Source organism: Myotis myotis, unplaced genomic scaffold, assembly GCF_014108235.1.
Source record: "Myotis myotis isolate mMyoMyo1 unplaced genomic scaffold, mMyoMyo1.p scaffold_m19_p_2, whole genome shotgun sequence".
In the NCBI taxonomy this organism is placed as follows: Eukaryota; Metazoa; Chordata; class Mammalia; order Chiroptera; family Vespertilionidae; genus Myotis; species Myotis myotis.
In genome coordinates, this window is record NW_023416324.1 from 28,660,154 (window position 1) to 28,679,740 (window position 19,587).

General features: G+C 49.4%; 1 protein-coding gene across 3 annotated transcripts; it reads left to right on the top strand.

Annotated features, from left to right (window-relative positions):
* Positions 1-116: 116 nt before the first annotated feature.
* P3H1 (prolyl 3-hydroxylase 1) lies at positions 117-18,654 on the top strand. 3 transcript variants are annotated; one of them, XM_036350953.1, is made up of 15 exons: positions 117-637; positions 5,401-5,553; positions 6,496-6,685; positions 6,892-7,023; positions 7,810-7,949; positions 12,916-13,005; positions 13,321-13,373; positions 13,545-13,666; positions 15,248-15,375; positions 15,499-15,594; positions 16,054-16,204; positions 16,796-16,913; positions 17,342-17,417; positions 17,681-17,821; positions 18,169-18,654. In XM_036350953.1, the coding sequence occupies exons 1-15, from the start codon at positions 176-178 to the stop codon at positions 18,322-18,324; spliced, it is 2,208 nt and encodes a 735-aa protein (XP_036206846.1). In that variant the 5' UTR covers positions 117-175; the 3' UTR covers positions 18,325-18,654. The 3 variants fall into 3 exon arrangements, with proteins under 3 accessions (XP_036206846.1, XP_036206848.1, XP_036206847.1); XM_036350955.1 differs by lacking the exon at positions 17,681-17,821; XM_036350954.1 differs by lacking the exon at positions 12,916-13,005.
* The last annotated feature ends 933 nt before the right edge of the window (positions 18,655-19,587 follow it).

Genomic DNA, 19,587 nt, shown 5'->3' on the forward strand with positions numbered 1-19,587 from the left:
GGGACTCCAAGTGACGCAGAGGGTTCCGCTAAGGGGTGGAGCCCTGCAAGCCTTCGGTACTCGCAGCGCCCAGCCTGGGGGCGGGGCTTCAGGCGGGGCGGGGCGGAGCTGCCTGGGGGTGGGACTCGGGTCTCCGTGGCGGGTGGCGAGCTGTCTGGTTAGGTCTGAGGAGGTGATGGCGGCACGCGTGTTGAAGCTGCTGACCACACTGTTGGCCGTCGCCGCCGCTGCCTCCCGAGCCCATGCCGAATCCGAGGCAGAGTGGGACATGTTGGCGCCGGATCTGCTCTTTGCCGAGGGGACCGCGGCCTACGCGCGCGGGGATTGGCCCGGGGTGGTACTGAGCATGGAGCGGGCGCTGCGCTCGCGGGCCGCCCTGCGCGCCCTCCGCCTGCGCTGCCGCACCCGGTGCGCCGCCGACTTCCCGTGGGAGCTGGACTCCGACTCGCCCCCGAGCCTGACGCAGGCCTCGGGCGCTGCCCTGCACGATCTGCGCTTCTTCGGGGGCCTGTTGCGCCGCGCTGCCTGTCTGCGCCGCTGCCTGGGACCGCCGGGCGCCCACTCGCTCAGCGAGGAGCTGGAGTTGGAGTTCCACAAGCGGAGCCCCTACAACTACCTGCAGGTCGCCTACTTCAAGGTGCAGACCTGTCCGCTGGCTGGGGTTCTTCTGGGCGTAGGTGAAGGCGACCCGGGGGAACTTGGCGGGGGGCCCGGGAAGGATCCGCAGAGAGGGAAGGTGGTCTCGGCCCGAGAGCTCTCCTCAGACCCAGGGAGGGCGAGGACCCTGCTGGGAGACCTGCCTAGCCCGCTTCGCATAGTCAGATGGTAGCCCCAAAGGTCCAGCCTGGAGTTAGGGAACCCATCAACCGAAACGTGGCCCGTGTTTCCCCGACAGGCTTCCTAAAGGGACCCAAAGTGGCAGCTTGGGTTTCTCACCCTGATTTCATTGTAGTTGTCCGAGAGAGAAGCCCGGACCTTTCTACACGATCTTCCTTCCGGTTCGTTTTTCAGTGATGCTTTTCCTGCTGCCTGAGTGCCACCGCTTTCTCTAAGACGTGAGGTTGCCACGTCGCCAGTAGGGGCTGTCTGGCCCCTCCCTGTGGGGGACCCTCTGGCGAGTCTGTCAGGTTTCCAAAGAAATGAGTAACTTTAGGAATTCCAGAGTGCCTTAAGTCCAAGTATACATGGATTTGGAGCACTCCTGGCCTGCCTGATGATGATGATGATGGTGATGATGATAACCAACACATACTTTCAGCACTATTTTAAATACTTTGCGTTTATTAATTCATATGCCCAGATCCTGGCTATATCCTGTAAGGTAGGTACTACTTATTAGCCCCATTTTATTGGGTGAAAAAAGAAGGAGCTGTGCTTTATATCTGTTATGTCCATGGTTTGATAGACTTTAAATTCAACCTGAAGAGAGACTTAGAAAACCTTTGGAACCGCAGATTTCCACGTCTCCACAAATGTTTTGTGTACACAGTTCTGCCCCGTTCCTCCTAATTACGCAGAAGAGTGCTGGGTTTGAAACCAAAACAGTTGGGCTATCTTTAGTCATGTCACTTAACAGCACTTTTTAAAAGTCTTTGACAAACATTTATTGAATACCTACTACATTCCAGTTCTTCTGCAAGTAATTAAAATGCTAGACTTTATGGTTTTTTGTTTGTCTTGCTTTGCTGTTAAGAATCACTATCATGAGGGGTACTGAAATGATATGTACATAGGGCTGTGGGAGCACAGAGGAGGGAGATCTATCTTTGTCTCAGAGAAATTAGAGAGACTTGAAAAAAAGCCCTAGCTGGTGTGGCTCAATGGATAGAGCATCAACCTGCGGACTGAAAGGTCCCAGGTTCGATTCCAGTCAAGGGCATATGCCCGGGGGTTGCAGGCTCCATCCCCAGTAGGGGGCCTCCAGGAGGCAACCAATCAATGATTCTCTCTCATCATTGATGTTTCTGTCTCTCTCTCCCTCTCCCTTCCTCTCTGAAATCAATTTAAAAATATGTGAAAAAAAAAGAGGTGACATTTGAAGCTGATTCTAGATATTGCTAGAGGAGAGCACCCTGTTCCAGGTAGAGTGAGGCCAGACTGGGAAGAGAATTCTGTAGGCTTCAGGGAGCCATCATCAGAAGTGGGTTTTAGAATGCTGACCCTGGAAGCCATGTGAATAAGCCTTGGCGAAGGAGAAAGTGGTGGCAGGGCGAACCATTAGGGGATGAGTGCAGTTGTTCACATGAGAGAAGGAAACTAAAGGGTTGGGGATGGAGTGAGGAAATGGGGGAGAATAGAGAAAGCAAGGGCAATGCTGAAAGATGGGAGGGAGAATAAACCCATAAAAGGAATGGACTTAAAAGAATTTATGATTTTATAATTAAGGGAACTGAGGTCCAGAGATGGGGATTATTGACCTTGGGTCACCACTATTTTAAGGTTACAGGCTTTATTTTATTTTATTTTATTTATTTTTATTTCTTAAAGTATTACAAAGAGTATTACACATGTCTCCCTTTCCCCCCCTTGACATTTTAAATACTTTGCATTTTTAAATTCATTTGCCCATTAGTTAATCATTAAATCATCAGTGATTTAGTTTGGATTCTACATATGAACCTGTGTAACTTTGATATGCTGGAGTCCATTGCTATGGACATTATTGTGGCTTGTAGCACATCCCTGCCCCCCTTCCCCTCAGATATTTGTATAACCTCATGAGTCCTGGATTTTGAGTCTGAAGATGCCATGCCTGGATGTTGTAGAGCAAGCATGTCAAACTCAAAGGCTAACATGGGCCAAAAAAGCAAGGTTTAAGTTGATGTGGGCCACAAAAAAACAAAAGCTTCAATTTTCACAGAAACATAGGTTTATGCCGAAACCGGTTTGGCTCAGTGGATAGAGCGTCGGCCTGCGGACTGAAGGGTCCCGGGTTCGATTCCGGTCAGGGGCATGTGCCTTGGTTGCGGGCACATCCCCAGTAGGGGGTGTGCAGGAGGCAGCATATCGATGTTTCTCTCTCATCGATGTTTCTAGCTCTCTATCCCTCTCCTTTCTTCTCTGTAAAAAATCAATAAAATATATTAAAAAAAAAAAGAAACATAGGTTTATTTTGATGGAGACATGCTGAATACAAAGGGCTGAAATAAATGAGTAATCGTTAACATAAAATAATAGAACATTTTAATAAAAATTAATATTTTCTTGAACATTAACTTACCAGACACTGAATAACGGCACAAATTAATAAGCATAACACAAATAAACCTATTTTTCTTGTTCTCCAAAAGCAAAATATTTCCTGTTGCGCACCAAACAGGTCAGTACAAGACTAATGACATGGCAATTGGCTGCTAAAATATTCGCTGCTAGTATTAGTGGAGAAAAATGGTGTGCCTGCACATAAGGTACGTAAGGGAAATGAATGCAACATGATTATAATTATCAGTCATTAGCAAACATTGTAATTCGTTATTAATAACTAGAGGCCCGGTGCATGAAAATTTGTGTTCTTGGGGGGATCCCCCATCACAGCCTGTGCCCTCTCGCAGTCCAGGACCACTGGGGGATGTTCACCTACCAGTTTAGGCCCGCCCCCCAGGGGATTGGGCCTAAGCTGGCAGTCAGACATCCCTCTGGCAGCCCTAGAGCCCTCGGGGGATGTCCACCTGCCAGCTTAGGCCCGCTCCCTGGGGGATTGGGCCTAAGCCTCAGTCAGACATCCTTAGCACTGCGGAGGAGGCGGGAGAAGCTCCCACCACTGCCGCTGCGCTTGCAGCCGTCAGCCCGGCTTGGGCTAAGCGGAGCTCCCCGTGGGAGCGCACTGACCACCAAAGGGCAGCTCCTGCGTTGAATGTCTGCCTCCTGGTGGTCAGTGCACATCATAGTGACCGGTTGTTCCTGGTCACCCGCTGTTAGGGGCAATTTGCTTATTACCCTTTTATTATATAGGATTATATATAACAGGATATTGTAAAAATTAAGTTACAAAATTTTTATTAAAATGTTTCTTACAGCCCTGACTGGTTTGGCTCAGTGGATAGAGCATTGGCCTGCGGACTTAAGGGTCCCAGGTTTGAGTCTAGTCAAGGGCATGTACCTTGGTTGCAGGCACATCCCCAGTAGGGGGTGTGCAGGAGGCAGCTGATCGATGCTTCTCTCTCATCGATGTTTCTAACTCTCTTTCCCTCTCCCTTCCTCTCTGTAAAAAATCAATAAAATATTTTTTTTAAACGTTCCTTACATACCGTTATATTGGCTGCACAGCAAAAATATTTGTTGTGGGCTGCATGGGGCCCGCAGGCTGCGAGTTTGACATGCTTGTTGTAGAGGACCTTAGTATTTGTCAGCCACCCACCTTTTCCTTGAATGTGTCATTTTATGCAAAAAAACCCACACTTTTTTGCCCTGGGCATTTTGGCTCATGGGTTGATAGAGTGTTGGTCCTTGAACTGTAGGGTCCCAGAAACCCCGGGGTTTGATTCTGGTCAAGGGCACGTGCCTCAGTTGCAGGTTGCAGGCTGGATCCCTGGCCCCCCGATCGGGGCGTGCTGGAGGCAACCAGTTGCGTGTGCCTCTCTCTCTCACATCAATGTTTCTCTGTCTCTCTCCCTCCCTTCTCTCTCTTTAAAAAAAAAAAAAAGGAAAAATATCCTCAGGTGAGGATTAACAAACTAGACACTTTTTCTAAGCATATCCTTTCTTAGACATGGTCTGATTGTTAACTGCTCTTTCTCCTCTAACCTTAAATAAATTCTTAAAGCCTTGGATTTTCTTCAGCTCAGTCAGTACATGTAAATCTTGAGAATACATTATTTGAGCAGTCAGTCTTCTATAGTGTTCCTTCTACAATATGACCTTTGTTTTAAAATAGAATGTTTCCCTAACCGGTTTGGCTCAGTGGATAAAGCTTCGGCCTGTGGACTGAAAGGTCCCAGGTTCGATTCTGGCCAAGGGCATGTGCCTTGGTTGTGGGCACATCCCCAGTAAGGGGGTGTGCAGGAGGCAGCTGATCCATGTTTCTCTCTCATCGATGTTTCTAAACTTTCTATCCCTCTCCCTTCCTCTCTACAAAAAATCAATAAAATATATTTTAAAAAATTAAAAAAAAATAAAATAAAATAAAATAGAATGTTTACACTGTTGAAGCATTACCTCCTGTAATTTGGAGCGCCCCTAATCCTGATTTGGGGAATAACTGAAAATCTGCCCAGGGCCTTGTGCTTCTAATCTCTGGTATGTAGTTCCTGCCATAGGTGTTTTCTGGGGCGGACAGGGGCGGGGCACACTGAATGGAAGGCTCAGGAAGGCTGCGATTTCCTGTTTACTGTGGACAGCACATGTGGACACAGACCTTCAGGGTTTGGATGTGAGAATCGTGTTCTTGTGCTTCATTCTTAGATAAACAAGTTGGAGAAAGCCGTAGCCGCAGCACACACCTTCTTCGTGGGCAATCCTGAGCACATGGAGATGCGTCAGAACCTAGACTATTACCAGACCATGTCTGGGGTGAAGGAGGCTGACTTCAAGGATCTTGAGGCCAAACCTCATATGGTGAAGAACTTTATCTCCTTCTTACTTTTTATTACAGTGATACTTACTAGGGCTGTTTTCTGATTGCAGAAGTAATGTCTGTTTGTTGTATACCATTAGAAAATTGCAGTGAAGTATAAAACAGAAACTAATCATTTATAATACTGCCATCTTAGGAAAACCAGTAGTTGATATTTTGGCCTATATTTTAAGTCTTCTGTATGTGATTTTAAAACATAATTTGATGTCATATTCTGTGTGTATTTTTCATCATCCTTTTTGAACTAACATTGTATCATGAGCCTTTTCTCACGTCTTCAAATTTTCTTTTAAAACACAATTTTAATGGCTGTATGATAGTCCATATCATGCAGAGATTGTCTTAATCTACTAGTCACAACTTTTTTGTTATGTAGGTTTTTCTTGTAAAAGTAAACTGCGTACACCTAGTACATTCTACAGCCATACACAGTTTTAAATTATACACCTACACACAGGTCTGGGGTTGGTTTTTTTTAGTGATTCTGTGACAAATGAAAATGGTTGTTGTCCACAGGAATGGGAGCTGTGTCCCACAGACAGCAAAAGCAGAGTCTGTAATCAGCTGCTTGCAGTGCCCAAGTCCCTCACTGCTGGGAAGATTGCTGTCATCGCTGCAGACCACATTCTAACATTTAAGAATTAAATTGTTTTTCATTTAACTTTTATTTTGAAAACTTTAGCGCAACAGAAAAGTGAAACAAATGACAACTCCCACATCTTTCATCTAGATCTGGTTAAATGCTTTTAAATTTCAAATGAAGCAAGTCAAGACCATTTACAAAAGGTCTTCATTATATGGCGGCCATCCTTTCCATTCATAACCTGAGATGAGCAAGAAATGAGGACCCTCATGAAGATGGGGGCGGGGGGAGTAGGAGAGAGGCCATCTGGCCTGCATTGGGTACTGCTTCCTCCCAGTAGGACCAGTTCCGACTGGGAGTGCGACTCTACTCAGAGGAGCAACCACAGGAAGCCGTGCCCCACCTCGAGGCGGCGCTGCAGCAGTACTTTGTGGCGGAGGAGGAGTGCCGGGCCCTCTGCGAAGGACCCTATGACTATGACGGCTACAACTACCTGGAGTACAACGCTGACCTCTTCCAGGCCATCACAGGTGCGCTGCTCAGAGCCCAGCCCTCAACCCTACCTCAGCTCTAAGGATGGTGTTGTGATAACACACGCACAGCATCTTCACTCTCATTTCTAAATCTCTTAAATCTGGGAATCGGACAGGCAGTTGCTTCCGCGTGAATTTGTTCATCTTAACCGGAATTTGAGACCTGAAGATTGACCTTATTCCCCCTCTTTGATTCTTCTCAGATCATTACATCCAGGTCCTCAGCTGCAAGCAGAACTGTGTCACGGAGCTGGCTTCCCACCCAAGTCGAGAGAAGCCCTTTGAAGACTTCCTCCCGTCGCACTATAATTATCTGCAGTTTGCCTACTATAACAGTAAGGCCGACTTTCCTCTTTGCTGCTTTTGAGTCAGAAGCCGAAAGCAAGGCAGGCAGGGCTTGTATAGGCTGTGCTTCAACTCATTTGGCTTCTCTCTGTGGCTCTGGAAGACACCCTGCCAGGTGATCCCTGGGTGATGTGTCACAAGCCACAGCCAAGGAAGCCCATACCAGCAGCCTGGAAAGCTGGAAGAGGAAGGCTCTAGGACTCCCTCTCATCCCTTCCATGACATTTATAATCTAATTTTGCAACTGAATTGTTACAGCAAGGCTAGGACAACCAGCTCATAGGACATTTAAACCAGCTCACAGGACATTTCTCAGCCCTCCTCCTTGTGTAGCACTGATGCTCTGGGGCAGGTGTGTGATCGTGTGTGTGTGTGTCTATCAATATCCAGAAAAGCAAGTCAGCAGATCTTTACTGACTTCCTACTATGTGCTAAGCATTACAGCATATTCCTGAGTATATGATGTTTATAGTTCAACTATAAACTAACACATACCAACCAAGAGGCAATTTGCTATTATCTTCCCCTCTCTTCTGAAAATCCATAGGGAAAAGAAAGTAGGAAGACAGGAATATTCCTGAAGTTGGTCTAATTTGGAGGCCAGCGTTTGAATTACTTGTGAATTTTTTAAAATGTGGGCACACAGAGGATTCAAATTCTTTTGTTTCAATATTATTCTTCTAGGTCTTCCCCCAAATCTGTGCTGAGAATGAACACTGGTGGTTCCTGGCACCCAGAATTAGACCTTTCAAAGCCATTTTTCTTTCCCTTTGCAGTTGGGAATTATACACAGGCTATTGAATGTGCGAAGACCTATCTCCTCTTCTTCCCCAATGATGAGGTGATGAACCAGAATCTGGCCTACTATACCGCCATGCTTGGGGAAGAGCAAGCCAGATCCATTGGCCCCCGAGAGGTGAGAGACGTTCCAGCTGAACCCAGACCAGAGGGCAGAGTGGGGTGGAGGAGGGGAGCTGGCACTGCTTGTGCACGGTGGGGACAGGGGGCCTGGGCGGCTGGGAGTGCACTAAGCAATTGTCACTGAGAGAATAAGGGAGCAAGGGAAGCATGGAGAAGCTGCTGGAGCCCTAACTAGCATAATTAATTAGCATGATCTGGGCCCAGATGCATGTTCTCTGAGTTGCCAAAGAAAAGCAGAACAGCAAAGCAGCACGCCTTTCCCCTTTTTGGCACCCCCTACTTTGAGACTTGATACCACTTGGCCAAGATTTATCATTTTTAACATCATGCTTTTTTTCACTCACACGCTTTCCGTCTCCATTTTCCTCTCCATCCCTTCTTCTTTCTGCCACTGTCTGATCTCTCCCTCTTTTGGCATTATTTCCATCTCCCTCCAAAACAAGGAGAAAAGTCTATGGAATGCAGTGACCAAAATGAAACGCACCAAAATGTTAGCAATGGTTTTTTCTGGGTAGTAGAATTATGGGTGATTTTTGTATTTCGCTTATTTATGTTTTCTAAATTTCCTGCAAAGAATGGGTATTATATTTATAATTAAAAACACGAAAAGTTTGCTGTTTCTAACTTACTGAATTTGATACTATAAACCTTGATATTTGTGTATATGCCTTGCACAGAACCTGGACCCTTTCCTTCCTGAGCCCAGAGCAATGAGATGTTTTGTTGGTTTTTTTAAAAAATATATTTTTGTTGATTTCAGAGAGGAAAGGAGAGGGAGAGAAAGATAGAAACATCAGTGATGAGAGAGAATCATTGATCGACTGCCTCCTGCACACCCCCCACTAGGGATTGAGCCCACAACCCAGGCATGTACCCTTGACTGGAATTGAACCTGGGACCCTTCAGTCCATAGGCCGATGCTCTATCCACTGAGCCAAACTAGCTAGGGTGTTTGAGGTGTATTTGAAGTCACTAGTCTGTACTCAAATCCTTGCTCCTCCACTTACTAGCCGCGTGATCTTCAGCACATCATGGAGATCATAGGCACTCTGCATTGCCCCTCTGCATCTGTTTCTTCCTCTATAAAATGGGATTATGGCTCTTGTTCTGTCTTCAACACAGAATGAGTATGAGGGTCAAATAAGATAGTGAGCTGACAGGCCTGGTACAAGTGTGTACAAAGTATTGTGTGCACGGGTAGCATCACAGGGGTCTTGTGCTGGAACACATGTAGCAGGTGGCTGGTTTCTTCACCTCCAAACTCAGCCACCTCCTGAAACTGGTGTCTTATCACTGTGGCTTTCAATCACCTGTGTCCTTACTGGCCTCTCCCACCCCATCTACAGTGTGTGTAAAAATGGCTGTAACTTTGGCCCAGTTTTTCACTTTGTCAAAAAAGAGTAAATAGCAACAGTTACTCTAGAGGCCACTCAGTTATCTATACAGCAAATATATTAGAGAAAATAGGGGGTGAGAAAGCAGGCACACTCCTACACTGTTGGTGGGACTGTAAATTGGACTGTTCATTTAACCAGCAATGGGACTGCAGAGATTTACCTTGCGGCTGTACTGAACAGGCATGCAAAGCTAAGTATGCGCAGATGTGCACCAGAACATTCCTGCTAAATGCAAAAGACTGGAAGCAGGCTAACTACCATCAATTTGGAGACTGGTTAAATAAATTATGATACACTCATTCAGTGACCTACAAGACTATTGTATTGCATGAGCAGATTGCTCTGCACCAATATGAAATGATCTCCCGTGATATGATTTTAAGTAAAGAAAAAAAAATATCTAAAATAAATAAATATATGAAATCCTATTTATTTTTTTAATACATATATATGCTTTAAATTTTAAATTGTAATCTTTCTGTACAGACTGATAAAAAACTGTTCATCGGGATTACCCCTGAGGCCTGGGCCTACAGGTCAGGAGTGGGAGAAGACTGATGTTTCTTTTCATGGCTGTTGATACTCTGTGGATTTCTTTTAGTTGTAAATGTATTACTCTCATGTCTTTTTCAATGCCATCTAAAACACACCTTAGGGCATTGCTGGTACAGAAAGACATGTAAACCAAAATCTGTAGAACTCTAGTGCATATAATAGTAGATAGTGAGTACAAGCTCCAGTGGAAGCAGGGAGGAAAAGCAGCCAGCTGGTGAGTCAGGGAATGCTTCATAAAAGTGCTGTTGACATTTGGTTTTAAAAAACTCAGTCAGTGAGCCCTGGCTGGTTGGGCTCAGTGGATAGAGCGTTGGCCTTTGGACTGAAGGGTCCCCGGTTTGATTCCAGTCAAGGGCACATGCTGGGGTTTCAGCCTCAATCCCCAGTAGGGGGCGTGCAGGAGGCAGCAGAGCAATGATTCTCTCTCATCATTGATGTTTCTATCTCTCTCTCCCTCTCCCTTCCTCTCTGAAATCAATAAAAATATTTTTAAAATAATAATAATTAATAATAATAATAATAAACTCAGTTAGTGAGCCCTGGCTGGTTTGGCTCAGTGGATAGAGCATCGGCTTGCTGACTGAAAGGTCCCGGGTTTGAGTCCAGTCAAGGGCACGTGCCTGGGTTTCAGGCTCAATCCCCAGTAGGGGATATGCAGGAGGCAGCCAATCAATGATTCTCTCTTATCATTGATGTTTCTATCTTTCTCTCCCTCTCCCTTCCTCTCTGAAATCAGTAAAAATACATTTAAAAAAACAAAAACAAAAACAACAAAACTCAGTCAGTGAATGAAGCAGGAAAGATCCTTTCAGACAGAGAGCAGCATGTGCAAACATGGACAATTGTCCCATATCAATGAAAGGTGGTAATGGAGAATTACCAGAGATGAGGCCGGGGAGGGTCAGATTTTAAGGGGTCTTGAGTGCCCCACCAGGACCTTGGACTCTGTCCCATGAGGCAGACAGTGGTTTTAAGCAGTAGCCTGACCGGATGTGACGGTGAATGACTCAGAATGGGAATGTGCTGGAAGCAGGAGACCAGCTGGAAGCTACTGTGGGGGTGCAAAGAGGAGCCAAGAGGCCTGAGTGAGGCAGTGGCTACAAGAGGGGAACTGACTAGATGGCAGGAGGTGGGGTGTTTTCACTCCTCCCTCCTCTTCCTACCTAATTAGGCAGCAAGCTCCAGCTCGGGAGACACATGCATGGTGCTGTCCACCTAACCCGGGGACACACGGGAGGCTTTCCTCTGCCGCACTCCAGCCCGGGGAGCTCATTCTTCCTCTGGTCCCTGGGAGAAGGAAGTAGATGATGTGGTAGTAACAGCCTTCCCATCCTGGTTGTTGTGGCGCTCACTATTGAAAATCACCACCTTTCAAATGCCTGTGGCATCTTATAGCTTACAAAATTCTTTCACGGCTTTTATTTCCGTTGATTCTCAAAAAACTCGGCGAGGGTGGGGTCACCAGCCTACCCTGAAGAAAAATACCAAGGTTCTTCCTAGCTTTGGAACCTGGCCATCCCCTCCCACAGGGAGAGGGTTACCTTGTAGTTGTCCTCTTTGGCCACTAGATGGTGACCGTCTGGATTTGAGATGGCACTTCTAGTCCCTATCTTTCTTTTCTTTCTTTCTTTATTTTACGGTCATATTAGTGAGTCTGAGATAGAGAGGGAAATAAGCTCATATGGTCAAACTACCATTTTTAACTAGAACTCCCCTTCTGGGAAGAAGGTGACTAGCATTTGTTGAGCCAAGCGCTGTGCTGGGTGCCTTACACTCCTCATCTCACTTAATCATCACCGCCACCCTGTGAGGTAGGCGCTGTTCTTTCCATTTTAGAGATGAGGACATGTAGGCACCAAGAGATACGTTAACTTGCACAGTGGCGAATGGCTGGTAGTGCTGACCGAAATCTGTCTCCTTGTTTTATCCCAGCGCTGGCTCAGTTCCTGACACAGTAGATGGGTGCGGAATGAATAAATGGTAGAAGGGGGATCTGCTCCCTAGCAGCCTCATACAACTATTGGGAGGGTTAGATGAGATAACATATCTAGCTTGGTGTCTAGCACTTGATAAAGGAAGCCAATCACTTAAATTCTGCAGGAGGAAATTCCCACCTTCCTCTTGGGTAAATATAGTAGTAGATGGTATAGGACTCATTGACACCAGTAACATTGTCCTTACTGCCCTCATCATTTATTTCAACTGACGATGTCTTCTTTTCCTTTTCCTTCCTTCTGCTGCTTGGAGACTAGCAGGGCACCTAGGGAAAGATGTGACCCAGAAGGTACTTAGTCTCCCTGCCCTGGGTAAGCCCTACTGTGAGCACTTGTGGGAAGGCCAGATGCCAGAGCCGCTGCTCTTGCTGCAGCTGCCCATCTCCAGGGAGGGGCATGGTCTGTCCCGAGTCTGAGGGAGGCAGTGGTGTAATGAAAAGCACATGGGCTTTAGGATTGGAAAGACCAAGGTTTGAATGCAGGTCCCGTTTCCTAAAGTGTCCCCTAAAGTAAATCGTCTATCCCCTCTGCTTCTCGGTGTCTTCATCTGTAGAATGAGGATAATAGTATCGATCTCAAAGGTGAATGAGGATAATAGAATCGATCTATAAGGATGCAGAGAGTAACAGTCAAGTATTCACTTCCTGAGGTTTCCTTTCTGAGCACTAAGCTGCAGAAATCAAGAAGGAACTCTCCTTTGAGAAGCATTTTCACGTCTCCAGAGAATCATCAGATTTTCTGTCTTGGAGATTAATGGGGATTTTGGGGGGAGAAAGGGGGCTTTTCCCCTTCAAGGGAAGCCTGGTTATGCCGCCCTCAGAGGTTCTTCCTGAGCCTTGCAGGAGGAGCCTGTGAGCACAGCAGTGAGACTTGGTCCCAGACTGGGGAACTGACACACTAGTGACGGAGAGGAGCCTCGGGTCACAGTGGGAGTGACGGGTAGAAAGCCCAGGGCACCCCGAGAGTTAACGGACAGGGCCAAGTTCCAGGACTTTCTTCTACTTTGTTTCTTCAGAGCGCCCAGGAGTACCGACAGCGAAGCCTGCTGGAGAAAGAACTGCTTTTCTTTGCTTATGATGTTTTTGGAATTCCCTTTGTTGATCCGGTGAGCCAGGGCACAGCAGCTGGGGGGGTGGGGGAGTGTGAGGGGGCAAGGGATGCGGGTAAGTGGTGTGCTGTGTGACTCCAGGGAGTGAGCCAAACATGGGATCTTGAAACCCATGGATGAGAGACAGAAAACGACAAAGGGGAATTCTGGGCAGCTAGCCAGAGGTGACTAGAGTTCATAGACCTCTCACTTCATCTCCTGGGACCACGAAGGTGATAAGGAAGCTTCTCTGTAGACCCTGTTCTATGCATCAAGACCTGGAAGCTTAAGTAGGTCACCCTACACTGTTAATTTTTCCCTATCTGCCCTTAGGACTCATGGACTCCAGAAGAGGTGATTCCCAAGAGATTACAAGAGAAACAGAAGTGAGGACCTTGAAGAACTGCATGCTTGGATCGGTCTGAGGAAGCACTGAGGCTTCTGAGCCCAGGCAGATGTGAACTCCTGGCCAGGGGTGGGCAGGTCCAATCTGGGAAGTTGGGGTGGGAGCCGGGGCCAGACCCAGAATCCAGTCCTCAGAGCAGCTGTGCTCACAGGTCTGAACGGGAAACAGCCGCCCGCATCTCCCAGGAGATTGGAAACCTGATGAAGGAGATTGAGACGCTTGTGGAAGAGAAGACCAAGGAGTCGCTGGATGTGAGCAGGCTGACCCGGGAAGGTGAGAGGACAGAGCTCAGGGCCCTGTGGCTGTCGTGGAGGCAGCAAGGCAGCTGCCCCACACTAGCGGGATGCGCCCTGGATGTGCCAAGCTCACAGTGAGCCAGCTCAGGATCTAAGCCGTCGTGGACCAGGCCTCACCTTGCCTCGGTGTCCCTCCTGACTCTCCAACAGGACTTCCATCTGGGAAGGGCACTGAGAATTGGCTTTTGTGAAAGAAATTAGACTCTTGTCACAGTGACACTAGTTTAGTAAGTATTCATAGGGCAAAACTTACCGTTTCACTGCTTCCAAACTGTTTTCTCCCAAAGTCCTGTCACCAAGCCTCAAAATCTGCAGGTCTCCTCTGGTTCTCCCCTCCTTGCCCCCGAGGCCATCCCCTCCTTCCCCCGAGGCCTACCCATGACTCTGCTGTTTCTCCTCTCACCCCAGCCTTTTTCTTTTCCCACTGCCTCAAACCTGCTTCAGGCCCAGCACCTCCTGTCTGCCCTTGTCTTCCCTCTTCCTGTCTGTCCTTGCCTTTTTCCACACCAGGGTCAGATCAGTCTTCCAAACACAGGGATTCTGATTTTTAACCCTATGTTCTTCTCCCCTCCCACCTGGACTGCTCCTGTTCCTGGATCCTCTCTTTGCCCACAAATCTTTGTTCATGCCCGTCCCTCACCCTAAGCTACTTCCTCTCATCTCCGCCTGTGAGGCGGCTCAGGTACACCCTGCAATGCCTACCCTGGCGAATTGGGACTCCCTCCCCCTTTCTGTTGAAATTCTTTGTGTTTTCACAAGGTCTGTAGTATGCTGGTTGTTTGTGTAATTGTTGAAACAGGTGCTGTCTGCAGGAGTTAACCCCTTGCCTCACCTAGCATGTTGCGGTCTCAGTAAATAGGTGGAGTTGGGTTGAGTCTTTAGTATGTTCCCAGCACAGAGAGACTCCTGCGAAATAGGAGAAGCACTGGGCTTTGCTCTACAAAAAGGGATTAATTTACTAGTAACAAGACTGGCATGTGAAAAGAATGTGTCCAATTTCCTTTGTTTTCTAAGTGCTTTCAGCGGTATTTGTCTTGATTCTCTTCACTCCCCAGGAGGTGGGTTGGGCAGATTGTAAGATCCTCATATTAAATAAATGATGGTGATGATGATGGTAGCTAAACTTTGGAGCATATACTTTGTGCCAAGTATGCTAAGGATTTAATTTGTATTTTTATTTATATCAAACAGACATCACATGAGGTAGATGCCACTTTACAGATCAGAAAATTAAGACTCAGGGAGGTTAAGTAACTTGCCAATGTCACACAGCTCATTAATGCAGGAGTCAAACCCAGTTCTTTCTGATCCAGGAGCTCGTTTTAGGAATGTAAAGGCCTAAAGAGCCAGCAGCTGGTCAGGAGTAGAGCGAGGACCAGGACTTGGCTCTCCCGTCTTTCAGCTCCAAGTTCTAGCCCTTGGAAGTGACCAAATGGGAGATTTCTCTGGTGAACAGGAAACAACTGGAATTTCTGTTCTTTACAGGGAAGCAGTATCTGATGGAGTCTCTGCACAGAGTGGCTGCTGGATTTAGCCCAGTCTTGTCATTGCTTTGCAGGTGGCCCCCTGCTCTATGAAGGCATCCATCTCACCATGAACTCCAAAGTCCTGAATGGCTCCCAGCGGGTGGTCATGGATGGCTTGATCTCTGATGATGAGTGCCGGGAGCTGCAGAGGCTGACCAACGTGAGGGACCAGTGACCACACCTTCTCCCCAGAGCCGGGCTTCCCCGACTCAGTGCCCCCGAGGTGGCCTGAGAAGAGGTGGTCAACTGCCCTGGCTGACTCCACCTGTTTTTGGGCTTGTAGGCAGCAGCAACATCAGGTGATGGCTACCGGGGCCAAACCTCCCCACACACCCCCAACGAAAAGTTCTATGGCGTCACTGTCTTCAAAGCCCTCAAGGTAGAGTCAGTGCTCAGTGTTCTAGAGTGAGGGAAGGGGGAGGGGAGGCCAGGTTTGGGGCAGGAACTGGGGATGGTGGGAGAAAAGGTTAAAGATGTCTCCTGTCCACATTCCAGCTGCCGTGGAGAGAGGGTAAATTAAGCTGAGTGAGTTTCACTTTGGAATTTTGGCTGTTAGACCAAGAGTAATAAGATGAGGCAAACAGGATAAGACCAATATCCAAAGCTGTGAGCGCTTTCTGAAGAACGCTGACTCCAGGGGCCCGCACTTCTGCGTGACGTGCACAAATTATTCTTAAAGAGAATTATGAGAGCCGGGGAAAGCGGCAAACGTTGGGGTGTTGTGCGTGGGAAGCAGAGAGACTGCACCTTTGATATAGGGATGAGGAGCCTGGGGCCTCAGGTCCCTGTTGGTCCACAAGGGGCCTTCAGGGCAGCTGACCACTGGTCTCCTTGGCAGCTGGGACAGGAAGGGAAAGTTCCTCTGCAGAGTGCCCACCTGTACTACAACGTGACAGAGAAAGTGCGGCGTGTCATGGAGTCCTACTTCCGCCTGGACACCCCCCTCTACTTCTCCTACTCCCACCTGGTGTGCCGCACCGCCATCGAAGGTGGGCCTCTTTCACCCCTGCAGCCTTCGCTAAGCACATGCCATGCCCGGGCCCTGACTGGATGCTGAGGAAGTAACCAAATAAGTGGCAGCCTAGTGTGATAATACAGCCGAGGCAGTTACAGTCGTTCTACCTGGGCAGTCAGGTGGGCTTTCTGGAGGAGGTGATGATAGTTGTGCAGGATGAATAGCAGTTGAGCGCACAGGGTTGTTCAAGCCAGAGAGAACAGGATGTGCGAAGGAACATTGAGCAACCCGGCCGTTGGGGAACTAAGAAAAGCTGCTATTCTGGAGAGTGAGGTTAAAGGGGAGCAATCAGATCAGGCTGGTGAGGGCCTCAGAAGCCAAATGGTGGGGAGCTACACTCGAGAGTTTGGTGAGGCCAGTGATTCTCAGTGATGGGATTGGGCACGCATGTGATTCTGTCCTGACCCCTGGGCTGATACAGCTCAGCTGCAGACCCGCTTGTTCACTGGGTATTCCCAGGACCCAGACTCATTTTGGGAAGCACCCCCCGCCCCCTGCCATGCCAGTGGGAGAGCTGTGATATCTCCTGAGGCACCTCAGCGCTAACGTGTCACTTGGATCCCAGAGACACAGGCTGAGAGGAAGGACAGTAGCCACCCGGTCCACGTGGACAACTGCATCCTGAACGCCGAGGCCCTCGTGTGCATCAAGGAGCCCCCTGCCTACACCTTCCGGGACTACAGGTGCCCGCTCGCCCTCTTGAGCCCCCATGCACTGCTCTTTGCCCCCTCCCCCAACAGTTATACATACACACAGGTTTGGGAGCGGCTGTTCCCAGAGTCCAATCCCTTGTCCCCAGACCCTCTGGATAGGAAGCCAGACAGCAAGGAAACCATCACAGTGTAGTGTGATGAGGACAGGAAGAGGTGGACTTGGTGCAGAAGTCCCCCAGAGAAGGGCATGGTGGATTCTCTGGGGCTAGGGGGTAGGGATGGGACGGTTGGAGTCATTTGTGAGGCTTCAAAGAAGGCTCTAGAAGGCTTTCTTCCTATGAAAGGCCCCTCTAGCTGCTGGTTGAGAGCACTTGGAGATGAAGGCACTGGACCTGTGGGTTGTCTGGGGAGCGGGAGGAGGAGAAAGTCTGTGTTGAGATTCTCTCTGCCTTTCCCAGTGCCATTCTTTACCTAAATGGAGACTTCGATGGAGGAAACTTTTATTTCACTGAACTGGATGCCAAGACCGTAACAGTGAGTGTTTCCTTGTCCCCATCCCTGAGAGACAGAAACCCTCAGTGCAGGGCAGAACAGCCACCTGGTCTTCTAGTGGCCAGCGCTCCCCTGCCCAACCAGGGGGCTTTGCTGTGCTGGTCGCTCCTCTGGTCACCTTTGCTCGTTAGCCTGGTCTTTGGGAAGCTGGGCTGAGGAGCCACCCTCACGCGTGGACACTAAGGACCCCATGTCCCTTCTGAAGGCAGGTCAGTCTGTCCTGTGTTCCCCTTTGTGCCCTTCAGGCAGAGGTGCAGCCCCAGTGCGGAAGGGCCGTGGGCTTTTCCTCGGGCACCGAAAACCCGCACGGAGTGAAGGCCGTCACCAGGGGGCAGCGCTGTGCCATCGCCCTGTGGTTCACTTTGGACGCTAGACACAGCGAGCGGGTGAGGGCAGCCGGTGCTGCAATGCCCTGGAAGGGCCCTTGTTCTGCTTCCGCCTCTCCTAGTCCCTTGCCGATGGCTTAGACATGGAAGGTGCCCTGTGTCATCCTGGTCACTGCCTCCTCCTCCCTGTCCCTTCTTCCCCACTTGTAATGGGGCTTCAGGGCGGGGGACGATGGGGAATGACTCTGGTTCTTGCTTCCTCTTTGCGCACCACCTCAGCTGGCTTTGCCCAGAGAGCAGGACCTGTTGGGAAGGAGATGAGCTCAGAGGCCACTGAGGAAGTAGCCCCTGAGCGGTGAGTACCTGGTCCAGAGGCCTCTCTGAGTAGCAGGGGTTTGTCCTTGCAGGACAGGGTACAGGCCGACGACCTGGTGAAGATGCTCTTCAGCCCAGAAGAGATGGACCTCCCCCAGGAGCAGCCCCAGGAAGCGCCGCAGGGGCCCCCCCAACCTGCAGAGGAATCTGTCCCCAGCAGTGAGTCAGGGCACAAGGACGAGCTCTGACCATGTCCAGCTCACCGTGGACTGGCGATTAGACCCGCCGTGGGAAACTCTGGCCTGCGGCCTGGACTGGCTGGCCGCTGGGCGCCACGGAGCTGTGGGCACTTACATCTGCTGCCCAGCGAAAGGACCCTGCTCACAGCCGCCCGCACGGTGCTACTGCTCTTGGAGTGGACATGGCAGGGTGGCCTGCTACCCTCGACACGGCTGAGGGCTCAGGACGCAGGCTCAGCCACCACGGGGTGCCTGCTCAGGCAGCCGCGTGACAGTGATACAGTATTTAAGTGTCTGTGTAGACAACCAAAGAATAAATGATTCGTGTTTTTTTACTCAGTAGCTTGTTCAGAGAATAGAAACATGCCCACCTGCCCGAGAGGTCTCACTGGGTGAAAACTGCTCTGGGCAGGACACAGGCGCAGGCCCAGTGGGAAGGGGCCAGGCCCAGTGCCCTGCTCAGCCACTTCCTGTGCAGCTCAGGCCAGAACTTCACCTTGGGGACCTCGGAGTTGTCTCTTTTATGATGGGAACCTCAGTCCCCACTCTGCCCTGCGTGTGGGCAGGTGTATGGCCCAGATGCAGTACCAGGTACAGCAGCACTTGGTGAGCTGGAATGTGCTGGACGAATGGCAGGGATTATCATTAATCCTGCTCTGCGAGGAGCAGCGGTCAGCAGTGCGGAGGCACGCTGGCCCCATGTGGGTCCTGCTGTGCTGCCTGGCCTCAGTCCCGTCCCACAGGGCCTCCGGGTGCAGGACAACACACACTCAGGAGACAGAGGAGTGGAACCTGAGAGTCAGCCCCTCTGGCACGGCCCATCCCCCTCCAGGGCGGTGAGTTTGGGAGCTGCATTCAGTGCTCATTGATTCACTCAGCCCAGTGCCAATCAACAGTAACCTGGGCTTACAGTCTTGGGAATATGGTAGCTAACCAAACAAGTCCCTGCCCTCTGCTTATCTTAGTGGGGCAGACAGGTAAGGGGTGTGTGTGTGTGTGTGTGTGTATGTGATCCTTTGAGATAGAGAAGAAAGCACGTCAGGCCCTGAGGAGGGAGGAACGGCCAGGAGGCACTGTGGCCGCACAGAGTGGCCGAGAAGGAGGGCAGCATGAAGTTGGAATCTCTGGGCCTGTTGGCCTCCACAAGCGCCTGGACTTTGACTCAGTGAGACCTGCGCCGTGGAGGGTTCTGAGCAGAGGAGTGATGGCAACGACTTATTTTCAAGGCCTCCATGGAGAATGGGCTGGGGGAGGGTGGGGACAAGGAGAGGG